The sequence below is a fragment of the Thamnophis elegans genome, chromosome 4 (genome assembly GCF_009769535.1).
Source record: "Thamnophis elegans isolate rThaEle1 chromosome 4, rThaEle1.pri, whole genome shotgun sequence".
NCBI classification, from domain to species: domain Eukaryota; kingdom Metazoa; phylum Chordata; class Lepidosauria; order Squamata; family Colubridae; genus Thamnophis; species Thamnophis elegans.
In genome coordinates, this window is record NC_045544.1 from 26,435,727 (window position 1) to 26,454,698 (window position 18,972).

Sequence of the window (18,972 nt, forward strand, 5' to 3'; positions counted from 1 at the left end):
AGTCCTATTGAAGTCTATGACTTGTACTAAATATGTGTGTATAGTCATGGGTTGTTGAATAAACCTCAGTTGGCTGGTTTCATATCTACTGAGCCATAAACCATTGTTTATAAACCACAATAGTCAGAATCACAGTATATTGATCTAAAACCCAAAATATATATGATTTGAAACAATGCAAAAGCCAAAAATAGTTTCAAATAAATGTTCATAAAATCACATGCTCCAGTCACTTGCACTGAAAAAAGAATAATGGTATGCTACTTCAAAACAAATCTCACAGCATTAATTGGAGTTTCCTCAGTCTAAAATGAAATTGCAGGTCTACAACATTCATTTAACTTCTCACCTATCTTTTTTCTATTCTTGTGTTATTGTGAGTTTAGCATGTATTTAGCCAAATATTTATCCTTAAAGCCTGCATTAATCCATTTTAACTAACAGCAATGTTTCTGACTATACTCTTATTTCCTTTAAATCTCACTGAAACAGACATTTAAGTGGACACACAGATGGCACAAAAGTTTTTTAAAAAGCAATTGTTCACTATGTTTATTTAATCATTGTATATTTTCCATCTTTAAACATTAAAAAGTCAGTATATTTTATCCACTGAATATTTCAGTTGCAAAATTATATCAATCTTGTTTGTTATAAAATTCACATCTTACAGCATTAGAGTGCATTGCTAAGATCTTTAAAAGTAATAATCTATGTGCAAAACTAATTAACAATGATAATAATGAACTATATTAATGAATCAGTATCATAAAATAATAAAAAGGAGGAGGAAGAGAGAAAAAAAGAGCTGTAAGATTGAATCCAGTGATGGCATTGAATGAAATAATGTCCATCCAAGCAAGATCATATCTTTTCTAGGACAAAAATGAAAATCACTGTAAATAGCCTTATATAAGGTAGTCCTCAACTTATAACCACAATTGAGCCCAAACTTTCTGTTATTAAGAAATTTGTTAAGTAAGTTTGCACCATTTTACGATATTTTTGCCGCATTTGTGAAGTGAATCATTGAAGCTGTTAAATTAGTAACAAAGTTGTTAAGTGAATCTGGCTCCCCTATTGACTCTGCATGTCAGAAGGAGATCACATGACCCTAGGGCAGTCATAAATGTGAACCAGTTGTCAAGAATCCGAATGTTAATCACATGAGCATGGGGATACTGCAATGGTCATAAGTGTGAAAAATTGTCATAAGTTACTTTTTTCAGTGCCATTTCAAAGGGTCACTAAATGAAGTCGATGCCTACCAGTACAACTTCCTCCCCATTTAAATAAATGAAACAGTGGCTACTTGGGAAACTCAAAGTGAGCACCCTTAAAATGGCTCTCAATGGCTTCGAGATTTAGGAAAGATGTCAATGGTCATAGCTAGGCTAGTTTAACAAAACCACAGAAATGTTAACCTGATGCTCTGCTTTTAGAGACACTAAAGAACATAATCCCTGCAGAGTTCCTCACATATTGCCTCTTATAAAGAAAAATAATAAATCGGGTTTACACTTCAGTTTCCTGGGCACTACATGCAACTTCATGAGGCATATGGGTTTATTATGGAATATAAAACTAGCTTATACAATGGGGAGTTTTCCTGAGCTTCTCTTCTTATAGCCACAAATGTATCCAGAAAACTGCTTCAGACAATTCCTCAACACTGTGGGAGTAGATCTGTGGGGTGAGCAGAAAATGTGAAAGAAACCGTGTAACAATTTGGCTGGCAGAAATTTGCTTAAAATATCATGGTGCAATTAATCCTAAAATTTAACTGTATGTTTTAACCTGGTATATTTAAATCCATTCTAAAACTACTGCCTGTAAAATCTGCTGAGGTCCTATTCTGCAACTTCAAGTTTCAGAACCTTTACTGGAATTATTAATCTTTAATTTTAATCTCATCGTAAGAAAAAATTAACACATGAGCTGACACTGTCTTCCTTTGAACATTTAATTACCACAAAATAACACATCCCTGCCAAATTTGTTTCATAATTCCTAACAAAGAACAATAACTGCTGGGATGTAATGGTTTACTTTTTATTTTGTTTTTTAATTTTGTAAAATATTTTAATTTAAAATATATAAAAATTAGGCAAACAATTATATAATTCTCCAGGGCCTGATAACCAGGGCCTGATAAAATGCAATGCAAAATATTCCAAACTTTCAAAATATTGTTAAAATGAACCAGCATTTATTTTAATTCACAAATTAATTGGTATTCATACAAAGACCTTAGTAATTATGGGTACCAGAGATATAGCCTAATATCTTTTTTCCTTGGTTTTTTTTTTAAAAAAACAAAACAAACGTAGAGCCTGGCAAAAAGGCAATTACTGAATTAGAAATAATAAAATAAAATAAAGTACAGCCTTTGTAGAAATCCATTGGTACTGAAAATTAGAATAAAAGGATTCTGTAGATCTCAGAGCAACCAGTAGAAATTACTTTTGAATGGTAATTAACATTTTCCCCTCTCTTCCCATTAACTGAAAGATGCACTGGGGGCATAACTAAGGGGAGGGATAGGACTGTCTGCTTCCAGGGATCAAACAAACCTGCATTTTTAATCTTCTTTCCCAGGCAACAGACAGTCAAAACTGTAACAGCACAGCATGGTTCCTGTGTACTACATGTGCAGTAGGTTCATGTGAAACTCACAAGTGTGCCATCATGACAATATTGCACCTGCTTTCCTGGCAAATGCTGTATAATGGGCCAGTTCCTTTTTTGCAAAAAACAAAACAAAAAAACAACCTAGCCAATGCTGGGTAGTTACTCTTTACAAAACACTTGCTTTATTCTTCCACACTGTGTCAAACCTGACTTGTTAAGCAAACAGATGATTTTCAGAAAAAAAGAGAAGAGAAGAGAAGGGGGAAGAGGAAAAAAAGAGACAATGCAGACTTTCTGGGCAGGGTAAAACATAAAATCCGATGGGAAGTCCACATACTGCCAGCATTTGGGGGCGGGGGGGAGGGTGAGAACCCCACACTTGAGCTTAACTCAATTACTTAATTTAATTTCCTGGTCAGTCATGGAGCAATAATGTCATTTGCCCATTTTTGCGAGCAAGTTGAGTAAGAGTGGGGGCCAGGGGAAGCAGAGATCAGGGTGCTGTGCTTGGTCTTGGCAACCAGAAAAATTTTGCTTTTGGTTTATTTCTCAAAATATATTTCTTAGAAAATCTGTGCTGTTTTTTCCCATACTTTTTTTCCCAATTGATTAGTCTGAAGCTGAACAAGCAAGCTAAGCTCTATAGATTTAGTGTGTCTCATTATTAACAGGCCTACGGTACTTGAGAAAGAATCATAATCATAACCCTTTTCTAGCAAATGCATGTTGTTATAAAACAAGCATTGTTTGTTTCTTTACTTATTTTAAGGAACCGTCTGTAACATGGTGCACTAAAATATCTTTTTCATCTAAAGGAAAATAGCTACTGGCAGTTTGCATGTTCTACTGGATATAAAATAAAAGAACAAATCATATGCAATTAAAAATCATCATAAAAGCAGTGTTTGAATTGCTGGTTATGCTCAGTGCTCTTTTTGTTCTCTTTGGATTATGCTTGAATAATGCTACATTTAAATTCTTTATTATATGTAATAAAGAAGCTTCTTTAAAAAAATCAATAATATCAATAATAAATTCAACAGACAATGAAAGGCTGCATTTAAATGTATATTTAACCCCCCAAAAAAGACAGAGAGGCAGTTAATTGTATTTTAATATTTTTTTAAACCAGCTAGGACTTTTAAAACTATCAAATTTTTTAAAAGCATAAAAACTTCTGATAACATGCACAGATAGGCAGAGTTTGCTTTTCTACACTCACTCATGAGAGTAAACATCTCTAAGACAATACATAAAATAGTATAAATAGTATGTATGTTATGAAATATATTTATATCCTGTCTTTTTGCATTATGTGTTTAAAGAGATTTAAGACAAAGAGAAGAGCTTTTCTTATTAGAAAGAGATGAGATGCACTAATTTATTTCGGTATTATTGTGTAATATGCATATAACTGATCAACAAACATGATGTCTATTAAAATCAATTCTATTAGATTCAATGTGACTTACTTCAAGCAGACATGTAGAATATTCTGTGGAAAAGCTACAATCTAATGGATATTTATTAAAAAGTAAGATCTAATAAAGTGGTTGGAATTTCTTTCTGATGAGACAAGCAGAAGATTGTGCTTTAAGTTTTCTAGTCTACCAGGATTTCTTATTAGTATCTGGGTTTAAACATTTTAAACACCCCATAAATAAGGTGACCAGACGTCCCGATTTTCACGGGACGGTCACGCTTTCGCACAATTTGTCCCATGTCCCGGAGCGTTCTTAAAAAGTCCCGATTTTTGTGACCGGACCCGGAAGTAAGCCTGCCCCCCCCCCAGCCTGTGCCAGCCGGGCGGTATTTTGTCCCTTCTGTCTCCCTGTTGCTCAGAAAAATAACTCTGGGAAGGTCCTTTGCTAGCAGGCAGATTCTAGGACGCCTGCTGCCACCAAAGGACCTTCCCGGAGTTGCTTTTCTGAGCAACGGGGGAGACAGAAGGGACGCAATCTCCTTTCATTCTCCCTCTGCCTCATTCACTCGTTTGGGCAGCAGAGAATGAAAGAAAATTGCATAGCCGAGGACAAAGGAGCCTGCAGCCTCCTTCATTCAAACGTTCAGGCAGCGGGGATTGGGGGGGGGGCTTTCTCGCACGCCTTCTTTCTCTGAAGCCGTACCGGATTTAGCAAACCGGGCAGCCCGTGCCCTTGGGATTGTGCAGCAGCCAAAGATCGCCTGGTTAAAAAGGAGGAAGAGGAGGTTCCACTAGTCCGGACCCCATCCGCGGGGGCAGGGATCCACACACACAAACACACACACACACACAGGGAGGGAGGAGAGACAGAGAGAGAGACAGAGACACACAGAGAATGACAGAGAGAGAGACAGAGGGAGGGAGGGAGATAGAGGCAAAGAGCCACACAGAGAGTGAGAGACAAATAGATACAGAGAGAGAGAGAGGGAGGGAGTGTTTATGCACAGAAGGGAGATTTAAAACTTCAGAGTGAATCCAGGAAGAGGGAAGAGATGGAGAACTGGCTTTTCGCTCCGATTTCTGAGCTCCCAGCTGTTAGTGACAGAGGAGGAGGGGGACGAAGGAAGAGGTTGCATTTTTGTCATGCTGAAAGCTCATTCTGTGGCGTTTTAAAGAAGTCCCGTTCTTTATTTTTAAGCACGAAAGGAAAAATCTGCAAAAAGCCCGGGGAATGTTCCTTGCAAAGCATCATGGTCGCAGAGAATGCAAATGAAGGTGCTTATCTCCCCGCCCGGCTGTCCTTGTATTCAAATCAGAGTCACGCTGAGTCCCATTCAGAGGGCGGAGGGACGCTGTGCTTTTTTTTGTTTTGTTTTACCTATGTTCTCACAACCATGCTAAGGTGGGTTTTGTGCTATAAGGATCTTTCTTTCTTTCTTTCCCTGTCTGCGGTTCCGATTGCAGTTGCTTTGGATTAAAGCACCGTTTCTCATTCCTTGCAAAACTGGGGCAGGGCTGCCTCTCCTTGCAGCACCCTCGGTTGCAAAATTTCCCCTGATTTGGTTTATAAGTTCGCAGCAAGGTGAACCAACAAATAGGAAAGTTTTAATAAGATTTTCTGACTTTATTTGGTCTCTGCTGCCCCCCCACCCCCAACCCCTCCCAAGGAGAGGGGGGAAGGAGAGGAAGGAAGGAGGGAGGGGGGAAGGAAAAAGATGGAAGGAAGGAGAAAGAATAGAAGGAGGAAGGAGAAAGAGGAAGATGGAAGAAGAAAGGAAGAAAAAGAAGAAGGGAGGGGAAAAAAGAGGGAAGGAGGTAGGAAGAAAAGGGGAAGAGAGGGAAAGAGCAGAAAGACAAAGAGGATGAAGTTGATAGGCAAGAGGAAGGAGGAAGGAAGGAAGAAAGAAAAAGGGAGGGAGAGAGGAAAGAAGAAAAGATGGAACTAGAAAGGAAAGAAGGGAGGGAGGAAAGGGGAAGACAGGGAAAGAGCAGAAAGACAGAGAAGGTAGATAGGCAAAAGAAAGGAAGCTGAAAGAATGGACGGAGGAAGGAAGAGAAAAGGAGGAAGGGAGTGAGTGAGGAAAGAAGAGAGGATGGAAGGAGAAAGGAAGGAAGAGAGGGAAAGAGCAGAAGACGGATAAGGTGAAGGTAGATAAGCAAGAGGAATGAAGGAAGGAAGAAGTGAGATGTCTCGAGGAGGGGGAAAACGTTTAGTGACCAAAGTTACAATGGTATTGAAAAAAGTGACTGATGACCATTTTTCACACTTAGCGACCGTTGCAGCATCCTCATGGTCACGTGATCAAAATTTTGTTTGGCAACAGATTTGTATTTATGATGGTTTCAGTGTCCTGGGGGGACCTTTTGACAAAATATAAAATTTTTAATAAAGCCCCCCCCCCCCCCCCCGTCAATGGTGTCCCTCTTTACCAATCTGAAAATCTGGTCACCTTACCCATAAACCAGGTTCTATCTAGTCAACCCAAATATGAAACCAGCATCCATTCATCTGGCCTTAGGTATTTTTTACTGAATTAAATATTTTATGAAAAAAATTCCAGCCAATTGCCAAATGGACTTCCTATTATATTCTTAATGTCACTTATCCAACCCTAGAGCATTTTATCAGAACTACAATCCTTGATTCCTCAACTATAGAGTATATAAAACCTTACATACAAAAATAACATATTAAGATAGATATTATTTTCTAGATGGTTTGGAGCTAATTATACTTCTCATTCCTGCATAACACTACATGGAAAAATCAGTAGTGATATATCTAAATCTCTGCAAAATACATTATCACTTTTTATTTAGCACAACTGTTGCATTCTAGAAAACACATTTTAATTCATTTTCTGCCATGGAGTAATTTCATGTTCAGGAAATCATAACCTGGGATTTCTAAGCAATGGGCTACTGCAGTGCTAGCAGATATTCCAAGTTGGTGGTGGGTTGCCAATTTTTTTACTACCAGTTTGGCCATGCTCCCATGTGCGTGTCGCTTCTGCATATGTGCAGAAGCATCCAGGTGGATGGGCAGAGCCTCCCACCACCGCTACTACCGGTTCGCCTGAACTTGGCCGAACCGGGAGCAACCCATCTCTGTTCCAAGTATAATGTAAATCTAGAAAAATCAACTTTTTCCCCCTCTACCTCTTTCATCTTCCATCAAGATATCCAATTTTTGAACTCCTTCCTAATCTCTTTTACAAAAAGTAGTTTAACAAAAATACTCCTGTGATTTGGACTACCACCATATTCATTCATTCGTTTATTCATTTGTTGTGATCTTGCCCTCTTCTAGTACAGCCGTCAAGTTGATTGAGGAAGCGAGTTGAAACTGAACTTTAAGTTGTCACTCTGGCTTAGTGGACAGATATCCTGTCCACAGTCCCAACCCAGAATTCTACTGTCTATCTTTGCCCTATTCTAATGCTTTGGAATTCCAAATGCCCTGTCCAGTTAATTCTCAAGTTTTTTTATCTGAAAAGTAAGGAGGGAAAGTATAAATCCTATCCAAATTCAATACATAAATACTAATCCCATCTTGGGTAAAAACTGCAAATTAATTTCAGTGAAAACAAATATTAAGTGGTGTTTGTTGTATTTAAAGTCTTACACAGCGTAATTTCAGACTATTTGAAAGAATGCCTTCTTCTATATGAATTTCTATATGCTTATTGAATATATGCAAGGAGTATATTTATAGTTGTCCCAAATTTCTTTGGCAGCAACTCAGTATGTTGCTTTATGTTGCCTCTCTAGATCTTTGGAATAAACATTTTATTAGGCAAGTCCTTTAAACCATATTTTAGAACATTTAATTAAAAGTATTAATTTTAAGTATTAATTCTACTTGTTTCACTTATTTTAATGCTATTTTAACTGTATTTAATCTCTCATTTTAAAATTATTTTCGTATATTTTAAACCAGTGAGAATTTTTTGCTAATCAGACAGAATATCAGATTCAACAAACAAATAAAGTACATGTTCTTATTTACAGCATAAATAGGACAAAACATGAACTAACGGTTGAATCAGGCAGAGAATATTTATATGGGATCTGAGCATGACTTTCTTAAATCCCATAAATTCAAGTTGCTATTAAAAGTAGAATTAAATCTGGTCCAATCCAATATGTACCCTTATAATATTGTTCTCTACTGTTAAATTCTATCATTATAAAGCATTATAAAGTGTCCCTCAAAACTCATATATCTGGCAAACATTGAAGACTAGAAACTTTGTTTTAGAAGTTAACCACTGCATCATTAGCAAGTGATGAGTGGTCAAACTATTTTTGAAAGGAGACCTTTGCTTACTAGCCAAAAGATAATTCAGTCATTTATTTAAACTTTGCTTATCGTGCTGTAACATCATGCAGTTTTTTTTAATTCTACTTCATCTTTCTGATGTATCTAACAAGATACGTAACATCATACTAACATAAAACGTCTCAAGGTAACTTACTTGATTCATTTCTAGTAACATGCCTTTGGAGGAAGTCAACGATCTGTGTCAAAGCCTTTTTGTTACAATGTGTTGAGAGTTCCTCCTTACATTCATAACACCTGAAATAAAGCATTTAAATGCAGTAACAATAACTCTCAAGGACATTCTTATGACACTAGCCATATGCAGACATTCTAAAATCTAGAGTGCTCATGATGAGCACTGGATAGGCCACAACTCCACTAATATAATTCAGATGTTGCCCTAGAGGAGTCTAAAACTTAGAACTAAACAAATACTGTAGTTCCTATTTTGCTCGCTTATTTTAAAGACTAAAAAAGGAAGCAGTTTCATCTTAAACACATTGCTTGTGCCATTCACTAATAAGAATATATTACTTAGTTCAGAAGAAACCATAAGTGACCAGAGAGACAATGGAAGGTATTCACTTCTTTCCCACTTCACTCGCTATGTAACTGGCTTTTGCATCCTGCAATGATCTCATAGTACAAATCTGGAGATCAGGAGAACATGAATAGGGGTAGTACATCAAAAAAGTATGTAATAACAGAATAATCAAAAATGGATTGGCTGTTACTATTAAAGTAATATTGCCTTTAATAACTATTAAAGGCAATATAACAAATTTCAAAAAGTACTTACTACTATTGAAATATAAATATATTTTAACAAACTATTAGACAACCCGTAACCTGTTATGTCCTTGTTTTGAAAGTTATTTCTTTATCTAAACAGAGAAACATAGTGGCCAAGGTCAAAAAAGCAGTGGGAACAGGAACAAGTTCCAATTTCCTGCCAGTCTGACCATGGCTTGACTATCTCTGGCAGCCAATGGTATAACTAGTCCACCCAGTCTCCAGAAGACTATGGCAGGATTGATTTACTAAACCTCTGGGCGGTGGTGCAGTTGCACTTTAGCACTGAAGTGACCAGAAATTTGCCAAAGTTCAATCCCACAGAAGTCAAGGGTCCCAGATTTTGGATGCATTCTATAAGTTAGCCATTTGATGTATCTTCACTCAAAAAAACGATTGCCCTATGATGCACTGTTTCACCGAGTTAAAGGTTACAGACACAAGTGTTTTAGTAGTATATAAATTAGTTTGACTTACTGAAAAAAACATGAATAAGAAACAAGCATTTGGTCTAACCAGCCTGAAGAATGATTAAATAAAATAATATAAATTCTAGTACACTCATATGATGCTAATTTGCATCTTTAATCATTCTTAACTACAATTCTTGTAATAATAACTTGCACAAACTATGAAGCATACACACACACATACACGCAGACACTTAAGGCTACTTACAGTAGCAACTAAAATAAAGTTATTTCATTTCATGTGTACACTCACTTATATACACCTAAATGTTTAACTGCATATCTTTACCTTTACATGTACAAACCTTTCTCTCTCAAAATGCATATTAACTTACCATATGATCCATGTACTAAGATTGATTACAATACAATGAGAATCTGCCCGTGCAGTCTGGAAATGCTTTACAGAATGCTGGCCTTCTGAATTTTGACCACAGCCCTAAAGACCATTGAGAAAAATATATAATTATATTCTACAATGAAAGCAGCAAGTATGTTTTGCTCTACATCAAGCTACGGACCCATCCATTTTTTTTAAAGAACATCAACATACTTCAACAAGCATAGCTTGTCTGAATATGGAAATTGTGGAAACCATTATATTGTCTCCTTCATACTCAACCATTTCCATAACAAATGACCAGCATCATAGATAAAATGACTTTTCTGACCCACCCAAGAAATATAATAGCAGCTACATTTCCTCCTGGTTATGATGCAAAGTTGTAAGTATACTAGCATTTTCTTAAAACAGTGAGACCCGAAAGGTCTATGAAAGAAGCTGCTGCTGCATATTCCTAACTAAAAACTAAAGTGTTACATTCAGCTCCCATAATACATAAAATTCCATAGGTCCAGTCCCAATTCCTGGTTTTTGATACTTTAACAGAACTCTACAAAAGCAATGAGATGCTCTATGACCCAGATAACAAACATCTATTTATTTATCAAATTTAAGAGACTGCACATCTCTCACAGAGCAATTCATATAGGATAAGGACTGCAGGCCAAAAGCCTATCTAATCCAGCATTCTGTATCATGCCAAAGACAACCAGATAATTTTGTGAAGCTCAGAAACATGAACTGAAGAATAATATCCCTCTCTTACTACTGATACTTTGCCTTTGTTTCTGAAAGAAATGCATGACTATCAGAATTACCTGTCAAGATTCTGTCTAGTCCCTTTTAAAACCCACATGACTGAATCACACCAAGATATATTTATTTTACGGACAACTATCATAAAATAAAGTCAACATAAAATCAGAACTGATACTAAAAATTAAAATAATAAATACTTCATGAAATTATCAACAATAAAATCCTGATCTAAAATGTGTCTTTAAAGCCTATTAAAATTCCCACAAACGCCTGTTTTCTCACTTCAACAGGGACCATGTGCCATATCTGGTGGCAGTGAATTCTATTGTTTAACAATGCTTTGTGTATTTTTTAAAAAATGTGTCTTTTTTAATAGTTCAAAAACTCATTGTAATTAGGCATTAGGCACCCATTCCACAGGTGACCCTGGGTTCTAATAATGTTAAAGAATGAACACTTTCTATATATTTTTCACACTAGGCATGAGTGTTTTAAAACCTCTGTTCTGTCTCTCCTTAACATGTTTTTGCAAAGCAATTCCCAGATGCTGTATTTGTTCCATAGGATTGATGCATAAGCTATTATTTTATAATTTTAATTACCTGAATGCCACATCGGAGACAAAGCCATATATCAGAAGGCATTACTGGTTCACCGTTATATATTCTCCTTTCCTTTAAGCACTCTGAGCATATTGACCAAACATTTTGAGCCACTGCTCGCTTCACATGATGGACATCAACTGCCTGGCCCACATGTTGGCATGTTAATCCTACATTGAAGATTTTTTTTAAAAAAAGTTTCAAATTATTGAGACATATATAATTGCTGGAAGAAATATTTAATAAGAATTTATTTTTAAAATTGCAGCATAAAAAACTACATTATTAAGTTTTAAGATTTAAGAACATAAGATTTAAGATTCCTCACATAATTCAATATCTGTCCCACATAAAGCAGCATCAATAATAAGTTTGAAGTGCAACTTTTTGATAGGCTAATACATTTTCTGCTGTCTTTCTCTCAAAGTATAATTCTACTTCTGATTGTTGTTGTTTTTTAAAATTTCTTAGCATCTTCATTTTTATTCTGTCACTTCTTTCTCTTTCTAGCTTTCCCCAAATCCAGCTTTTTCACCTGTAATGTCATCTGAGGAATCTTCATCCTGATGCTGATTTGCCTTTTTTTGTCTCTTATTTTTATCATGGGTAACCTTTGATGGATCTTTTACCCTCATCAGTTATTTGCTAGAAAAAAATAGAGGGGTGGGAAGAATAGAGCAAAAATAAATGAGATATGCATTGGTAAAAGGCAAACACTTTAGTTCCCATAAGCATAGAAAGCAACATAAACTATAAAAATGCAAAGCAACATAAAGAGTCCAATTTTAGCACAAATACCAACTCGGATTTTTTAGCAAAATCTTCTCTTTGACTTGCCATAGCAATTTCAAATATTTATTATAAGCTACACCAAGAACAGACAGTAAATTATAATAACAGTGATTCCAACCAGAAATGGTTGAAATAAAATCAAAATGGAATCATTCTAACCTAAGCTCAAGTATCATTTGAAAACATAATTCAGTGACTCTTATTTAATATCTATTATTTTGTGTGCGTGCCTTGAAGTCAGTGTTAATTCCTAGTGACTGCCTGGATAAGTACCTGCAGTTTTCTTGGTAAGATTTTTCGAAAGTGATTTGCCATTGCCTAAGGCCGAGAGTGAGTTACTGGCCCAAGATCATCCAACTGGCTTGGTGCCTAAGGCAGGACTAGAAATCATGGCCCCCCAGTATATAGTCCAATGCCTTAATTATTACATCAAACTGGCTCTTTTAATACCCTGCATTGAAGGGCAACTACACAGAGGCAGAATGTACAGCAGAATGAAAACTTCTGAAATTCAACTCAACTCAACTCATTTTATTTCATATTTCTTACAAAGTGTTCAAGGTGATATATTGTTTCTGCCCTTTATTTTATCTTAGCAACAACACCCCGAAATAGACAGGTCTTAAAATAATTATAGATGTTAACCTTTGCATAAGACTGAGAAAATACATTTGAATTTCCATAGGAGGAAATTGTATGGAAAAGGAGTTTCTCCTATACAAAGAACAACATCAAAAAGCATGGAGAATATCTAGTTTCAAAGAGAAGTCAGAAAAAAAAATACTGGGTTCTTGAACAAATTTGATTTCAAGAATTATATGAATTTAAAAAAATCAATCAGAAGACTGCATGCACACAAAATGAACATTATATGCCTAAAAAGGTTCCTTCCTGAAATCTCCATAGGAAAACAAGTATGAAGTCTATAAAATGTCTCTTCCTTCTGAAAGAAAAGAAAGAGGTTCCTAAACAGGGGTGGGATTCAAAAAATTTTTACTACCGGTTCTGTGGGCATGGCTTGGTGGGTGTGACAGGGGATTACTGCAAAATCCGCATTCCTTCCTGATCAGCTGGGACTTGGAAGGCAGAGAATAGATGTGGGCAGGGCCAGTTAGAGGTGGTATTTACCAGTTCTCTGGTTAACTCAAAATTTCAGCTATCGGTTCTCCAGAACTGGTCGGAACCTACTGTATCAACTCTGCTCCTATCATTATAACAACTATCTAGCTACCAGCCCACACTTCTCCAGTTTCAACTCTAGTATGCTTTTACAGATTCTAATTTACCAAAAAGATTTATTTTTTATAGGTTGTATATGAGAAGAAAAGAGAGACTGAGCGTAATGATTAAACTGTTGGGCTGGGAGCAGGGCACTGAAGCCACTTAGGTGACCTTCATCTCATTCCTAATCTCAGGAGCATGCACTGAAGGCTTCATGTTGCTGTGATCCAGGCAAGTGCAGTGCAAGTAAGTGGACCCTGTAACTAAGCAGCGGGGTGGTGGTGGTGGAGGATGAATTGAAGGGTGGGTATATGAGAGGAAAAGAATATGTAATTGCTTATATCATGTCCAGTAACAGCAAAACATCTAACTTCAACTGATTTCAGAATGCTAAACAGGATTGGATCGGATTAGAACTTGGATGAGAAATCACTAAGAAATATTGGAGCTGTCAGCTTGTTTGCAAAGTCAAAGAAATAATCTCTAAGAAGGCAGCAGCCAAAAACCACCTCTGTAGTGTTGCCAAAAAAAATTGCACAGGTTGTGTCTACAAAGTCACTGGAAAACAGCCTTGTCTGGACTTTAATATTTTAGCACACATACTCCTTGACTTTTTTCTCTACTAACTGATACATAAAAATCTTACTTAATAATGACTTAAACTCAATGTGCTTCCTATATAAATCTTTAGTACACGAAACGATGGTAACAAAGCCAATATCAACATTATTCAGTATGGATCATAATGGAGTAAAAAGATTGTCCTAGGATCCCTATCCATCTTCATTGCTATGCTGACTCTAATTATTATATTAAAAATAATTATAATAAAACTGTCATCCATAGTGACAAATGCAATTTACAGTAATTGTAGCACAAGCACTGCAGTGAAAAAAAGCCTGGTGAGCAAAGTTGCTTCCTCTCTTGGCTAGGAATGAAATGTTTATAAATATTGTGTTTATGGAGCTGCATGCAGAAATGTTCCATTTTTATGGCATTAGATATGTCCAGAGTGAGATCAATGCTGATCCAATTACAGTGAGGACTGTTGCTATCATAACTAGCAAGTAAACAATGTCATCAATCAGCAGATCAGAAATTTCATCGCAATGACAGCTTTGAAATCCTTTCAAGCATGCAAGCACTAAATGCTTCCTGGAGCAATAAAAGAACCAGAACTACAGACCAGTAATGACAGAAGCATTCTTTTCATTTGTAACTGTCATGCAAAATTCTTCAAAACCCATAACCTTGATAGTCTAAACTAGAGGCATGCTCCACTTATAAATGGCATCTTGGGGGGAGTTTTTAAAAGGTAGCCTATTCCACCACTGAAATTATCTTGTAAAGCTCTACAGAGATTTCACTCAGCACACAGATGCTAGATATGCAACTAACTTTTAAAACTTTATGTGCATGTTAAAAGATAGGAACAGTAGAAACAGCATCAGTGAAGAATTCCTAGAGAGATCAACAAGGTGTCAACCCTGAAGCAAACCAGGCTGAGGCCATCTTTGAGGTTTCATGGTTGCCACAAGGCAGAGGTGCTGGCAGGTTGCACATGCCTAATCCATTCAGATACCCAGAAGATACAAAAGTCTGAGAAATGAGATTCAGGACAAACAGGAACCAATCCCTGAATCCTCTTCTACAGCCTCCCAAACTTCACTGCTAAACTCATGACAAACCACTGAAAAATGAAGGCAAAATGTTCAATCCCTGTCAACAAACAAAAATATTAACGAAGAATGTCTTTTTTAGTCTTAACATATCAAAAATGAAAACCACTCCTCTACCACCACTCACTTAACTGAATACTATTCCCTATCATTAACCATGATGAATTAGGATTCAATGGGCATGTTGCGGCAGGACTGATTCAAGCATCCTTTTCATCCTTCGCATCAACTACACTATATTGCCAAAAGTATTCGCTCACCTGCCTTTACTTGCATATGAACTTATTGTAAGTGACATCCCATTCCTAATCCATAGGGTTCAATATGCCGTCTGTCCACCCGTTGCAGCTATAACAGCTTCAACTCTTCTGGGAAGGCTGTCCACAAGGTTTAGGAGTGTGTTTATGGGAATTTTTGACCATTCTTCCAGAAGCGCATTTGTGAGATCACACACTGATGTTGGACGAGAACGCCTGGTTCTCAGTCTAATTCATCCCAAAGGTGTTTTATTGGGTTGAGGTCAGGACTCTGTGCAGGCCAGTCAAGTTCATCCACACCAGACTCTGCCATCCATGTCTTTATGGACCTTGCTTTGTGCACTGATGCACAGTCATGTTGGAAGAGGAAGGGGCCAGCTCCAAACTGTTCCCACAAAGTTGGGAGCATGGAATTGTTCAACATGTCTTGATATGTTGAAGCATTCAGAGTTCCTTTCACTGGAACTAAGGGGCCAAGCCCAGCTCCTGAAAAACAACCCCACACCATAATTCCCACTCCACCAAACTTTACACTTGCCACAATACAGTCAGACAAGTACCGTTCTCCTGGCAACCGCCAAACCCAGACTCGTCCATCAGATTGCCAGATGGAGAAGTGCAATTCGTCACTTCCAAGAGCGCCTCTCCACTGCTCTAGAGTCCAGTGGCGGCATGCTTTACACCACTGCATCCCATGCTTTGCATTGCACTTGGTGATGTATGGCTTGGATGCAGCTGCTCAGCCATGGGAACCCATTCCATGAAGCTCTCGGCATACTGTTCTTGAGCTAATCTGAAGGCCACATGACGTTGGAGGTCTGTAGCGATTGTTTCTGCAGAAAGTTGGCAACCTCTTTGCACTATGTGCCTCAACATCAGCTGACCCTGCTCCGTCAGTTTATGTGGCCTACCACTTCGTGGCTGAGTTGATGTCGTTTCCAAACACTTCCACGTTCTTATAATAGAGCTGACAGTTGACTGTGGAATATTTAGGAGCGAGGAAATTTCACGACTGGATTTGTTGCACAGGTGGCATCCTATCACAGTTCCACGCTGGAAATCATTGAGCTCCTGAGAGCAACCCATTCTTTCACAAATGTTTGTAAAAACAGTCTGAATGCCTAGGCACTTGATTTTATATACCCATGGCCATGGAAGTGATTGGAACACCTGATTCTGATTATTTGAATGGGTGAGCGAATACTTTTGGCAATATAGTGTATAAAGAGCTGATGTAGAGCAAATGAATAGCATTTAGATGTGTCTGCCTCGGGTGCTGAATTCACTTCAGGTACTAAAATAGTGTATACATTCACTCATACAGAAATGGTGGTGGTGGTGGTGATTGATGATCCACAGTCATGCAGTGGTTAGATTGCAAGCTAATTATGCTGACTGCCAGCAGTTCAATCCTCACTGGTTCAAGGTGGACTCAGCCTTCCATCCTTCCAAGGTCAGTAAAATGAGGACCCAGATTGTTGGGGGCAATATGCTGACTCTGCAAACTGCTTAGAGATGCCTATAAAGCACTGTGAAGCGGTATGTAAGTCTAAGTGCTACTATTGCTATGATAAAACTATCCAGGATAGATAGATCCCATTCTATAATAGTTTCCTGTACCAATTAAATCTTCCCTGACGGATATAGAATTATTATTTTTTAGCTTTGCTTATGTTCCAGTACTCACTGGTTGCTGAACAACTGGATGAAAAACTGCTGGTGACCTTCTACCCTGCACCATAGAGAATATTTTAACTTACTGCATCTGTGTATGGTTTGCCAATTGCAGAGTGGCAGATCGGATAGCACTCCAGAGGGTTAACATCATTGGTTGCCCTTTCCCTTCTTTGGAAGAGCTTTATAGCTGCCGCTGCGTTAAGAAAGTTCAAAACATTCTTAAAGCTCCATCTCATCCTTTTTTAACTTTTACCATCTGGTACATGATAATAAAACAAACAGAAATAGGCTGAAAAACAGCTTCTATCTCAGGGCAGTAACCATATTGAATTCTATTGTATAGTGCAATACTAATGCAATATCAGGTTTTCAATTCAATTGTATAGAATGTGAAGGATGTGTGTTTGTGTTTTATTTGTATAGTTATAATGTACACTGAAAATGGCATTTAATTTCATTGTACGAGGTGCAATGACAATATAAACTAAACAATTCAAAGTTGACAATTATGGTGAAACCATTTAATTCAGAATTAGAATAAACATTAACAGGTTCACTATCATTTAATTAATATAATCAGAACTATATTCAAGCACAGAATTAATAAGGGCAAAACATTGCATGCTGGCTATCGATGTCAGAAGAGCCACAGTGTCTAGAAATAATCAGTTCAGATATGTGTTGCTACAGCTTGACAGGGAATGCACAATGTTTGACAAGAAAGTAGGATGTCAACATAATGAACATTCTGCTTCCCAGGGAGTTTGTGATTGCCAAGAGTAGAATATTGTTATCAGAGTTCGGGGGATTTTTCTCTATAAAACAAGCTGTCCTACTTTGTTCTTTGTGACACACATCACTCTCAATGTTCAATGATGATATATTGCTCTACTTTGGACATTACCAGCTAACCCCAAGAGGCAGAGGGTATGCTGCTACAGAACTTAAGGGGAAACATAACTACAGAATACCAGCTTTGAATTAGTTCCTAAAGAAATATGACAAAATGTTTACAAGTCAATCACATTATAAAGAAATGTCTCAAGTCTATAAAACACAAGCCATTGTGTTGCAATCTTGCCTCTACTTTGCTACCAGAGAGATCTTTAAAAGATTTCAGTATCTGGCACCCAAATTTTGAAGTATTTCATTCAATCACTGCAGATCTGTCACACTGCACATAATTAACTTGTAATGAAGTGTCATTTTACTTCAAGGGAAGTGGGTGCCACATTGTAGCATATCAATTTATCTCTAGAATATCCAATATGTTCCCACCGAAAATAGGGTGTTCTTTTGCAGTTTATCAGGCTTTCTCATTCCTCCCCCAACTTATTTTTTTTTAACTTTGGAAGAATTTTAAAAATATATGCTATAAAGTGATCTATCATCCTGTAGCATAAGAAATGTGAGGGAATGAAGCATGTATTTTGCCTATGAGCTGAATGTTTCTTTGCTTTTTAGTCCCATGTACAGTATCTAACCTAGTTCTGTACATATTTTTGCCACTTTTTTCTTCCAGATGGAAACTGGTTTTACGGTGATCTGCCTGGATTTGGGGTGGGGGTAGTTGAGGGTAAATCATGCTTTATATGAAATGACATAATAGTTTTATCACACAGAATGTTCCCCAAACTAATGTTTAGCTATATACACTACACTTTTTATTAGAACACAAAGCCATCCATGAATCACAGGAACAAACCTCTCATTTAATAATTAACTACAAGAATTACAGCTGAAATTCTGGATAAACAGATACTCCCCAATGACTGGGGGGGGGGGGGAGGAAAATACTAACAGGCACATTCTGGAGCTATTTCTCCAGATATGTTTTGAGTTCTTATATCCTCTTTAACTTTTTATCAGTTGGCAGCTTATCCAATAAATACAGGTAGTCCTCAATTTATGACCATAACTGAGACCAGAACTTCTGTTGCTAAGCAAGGCAGTTATTAAGTGAATCACACCCAATTTTACAATGTTTTTTTTGCCATGGTTA

The 18,972-nt window shown here is 37.2% G+C and overlaps 1 protein-coding gene across 1 annotated transcript in view; it reads right to left on the bottom strand.

Moving 5' to 3' along the window:
* The window catches only part of USP45 (ubiquitin specific peptidase 45), a 55,627-nt gene that overhangs the window by 33,157 nt on the left and 3,498 nt on the right, over positions 1–18,972 (bottom strand). The window contains exons 2-5 of the mRNA XM_032216175.1: positions 11,880–11,989; positions 11,345–11,514; positions 9,976–10,079; positions 8,533–8,633 (exon numbers count right to left, since the gene is read on the bottom strand). Coding sequence (XP_032072066.1) covers positions 8,533–8,633; positions 9,976–10,079; positions 11,345–11,514; positions 11,880–11,979 — 475 coding nt within the window. The 5' untranslated portion in view covers positions 11,980–11,989. The remainder of the gene's footprint in view (positions 1–8,532; positions 8,634–9,975; positions 10,080–11,344; positions 11,515–11,879; positions 11,990–18,972) is intronic.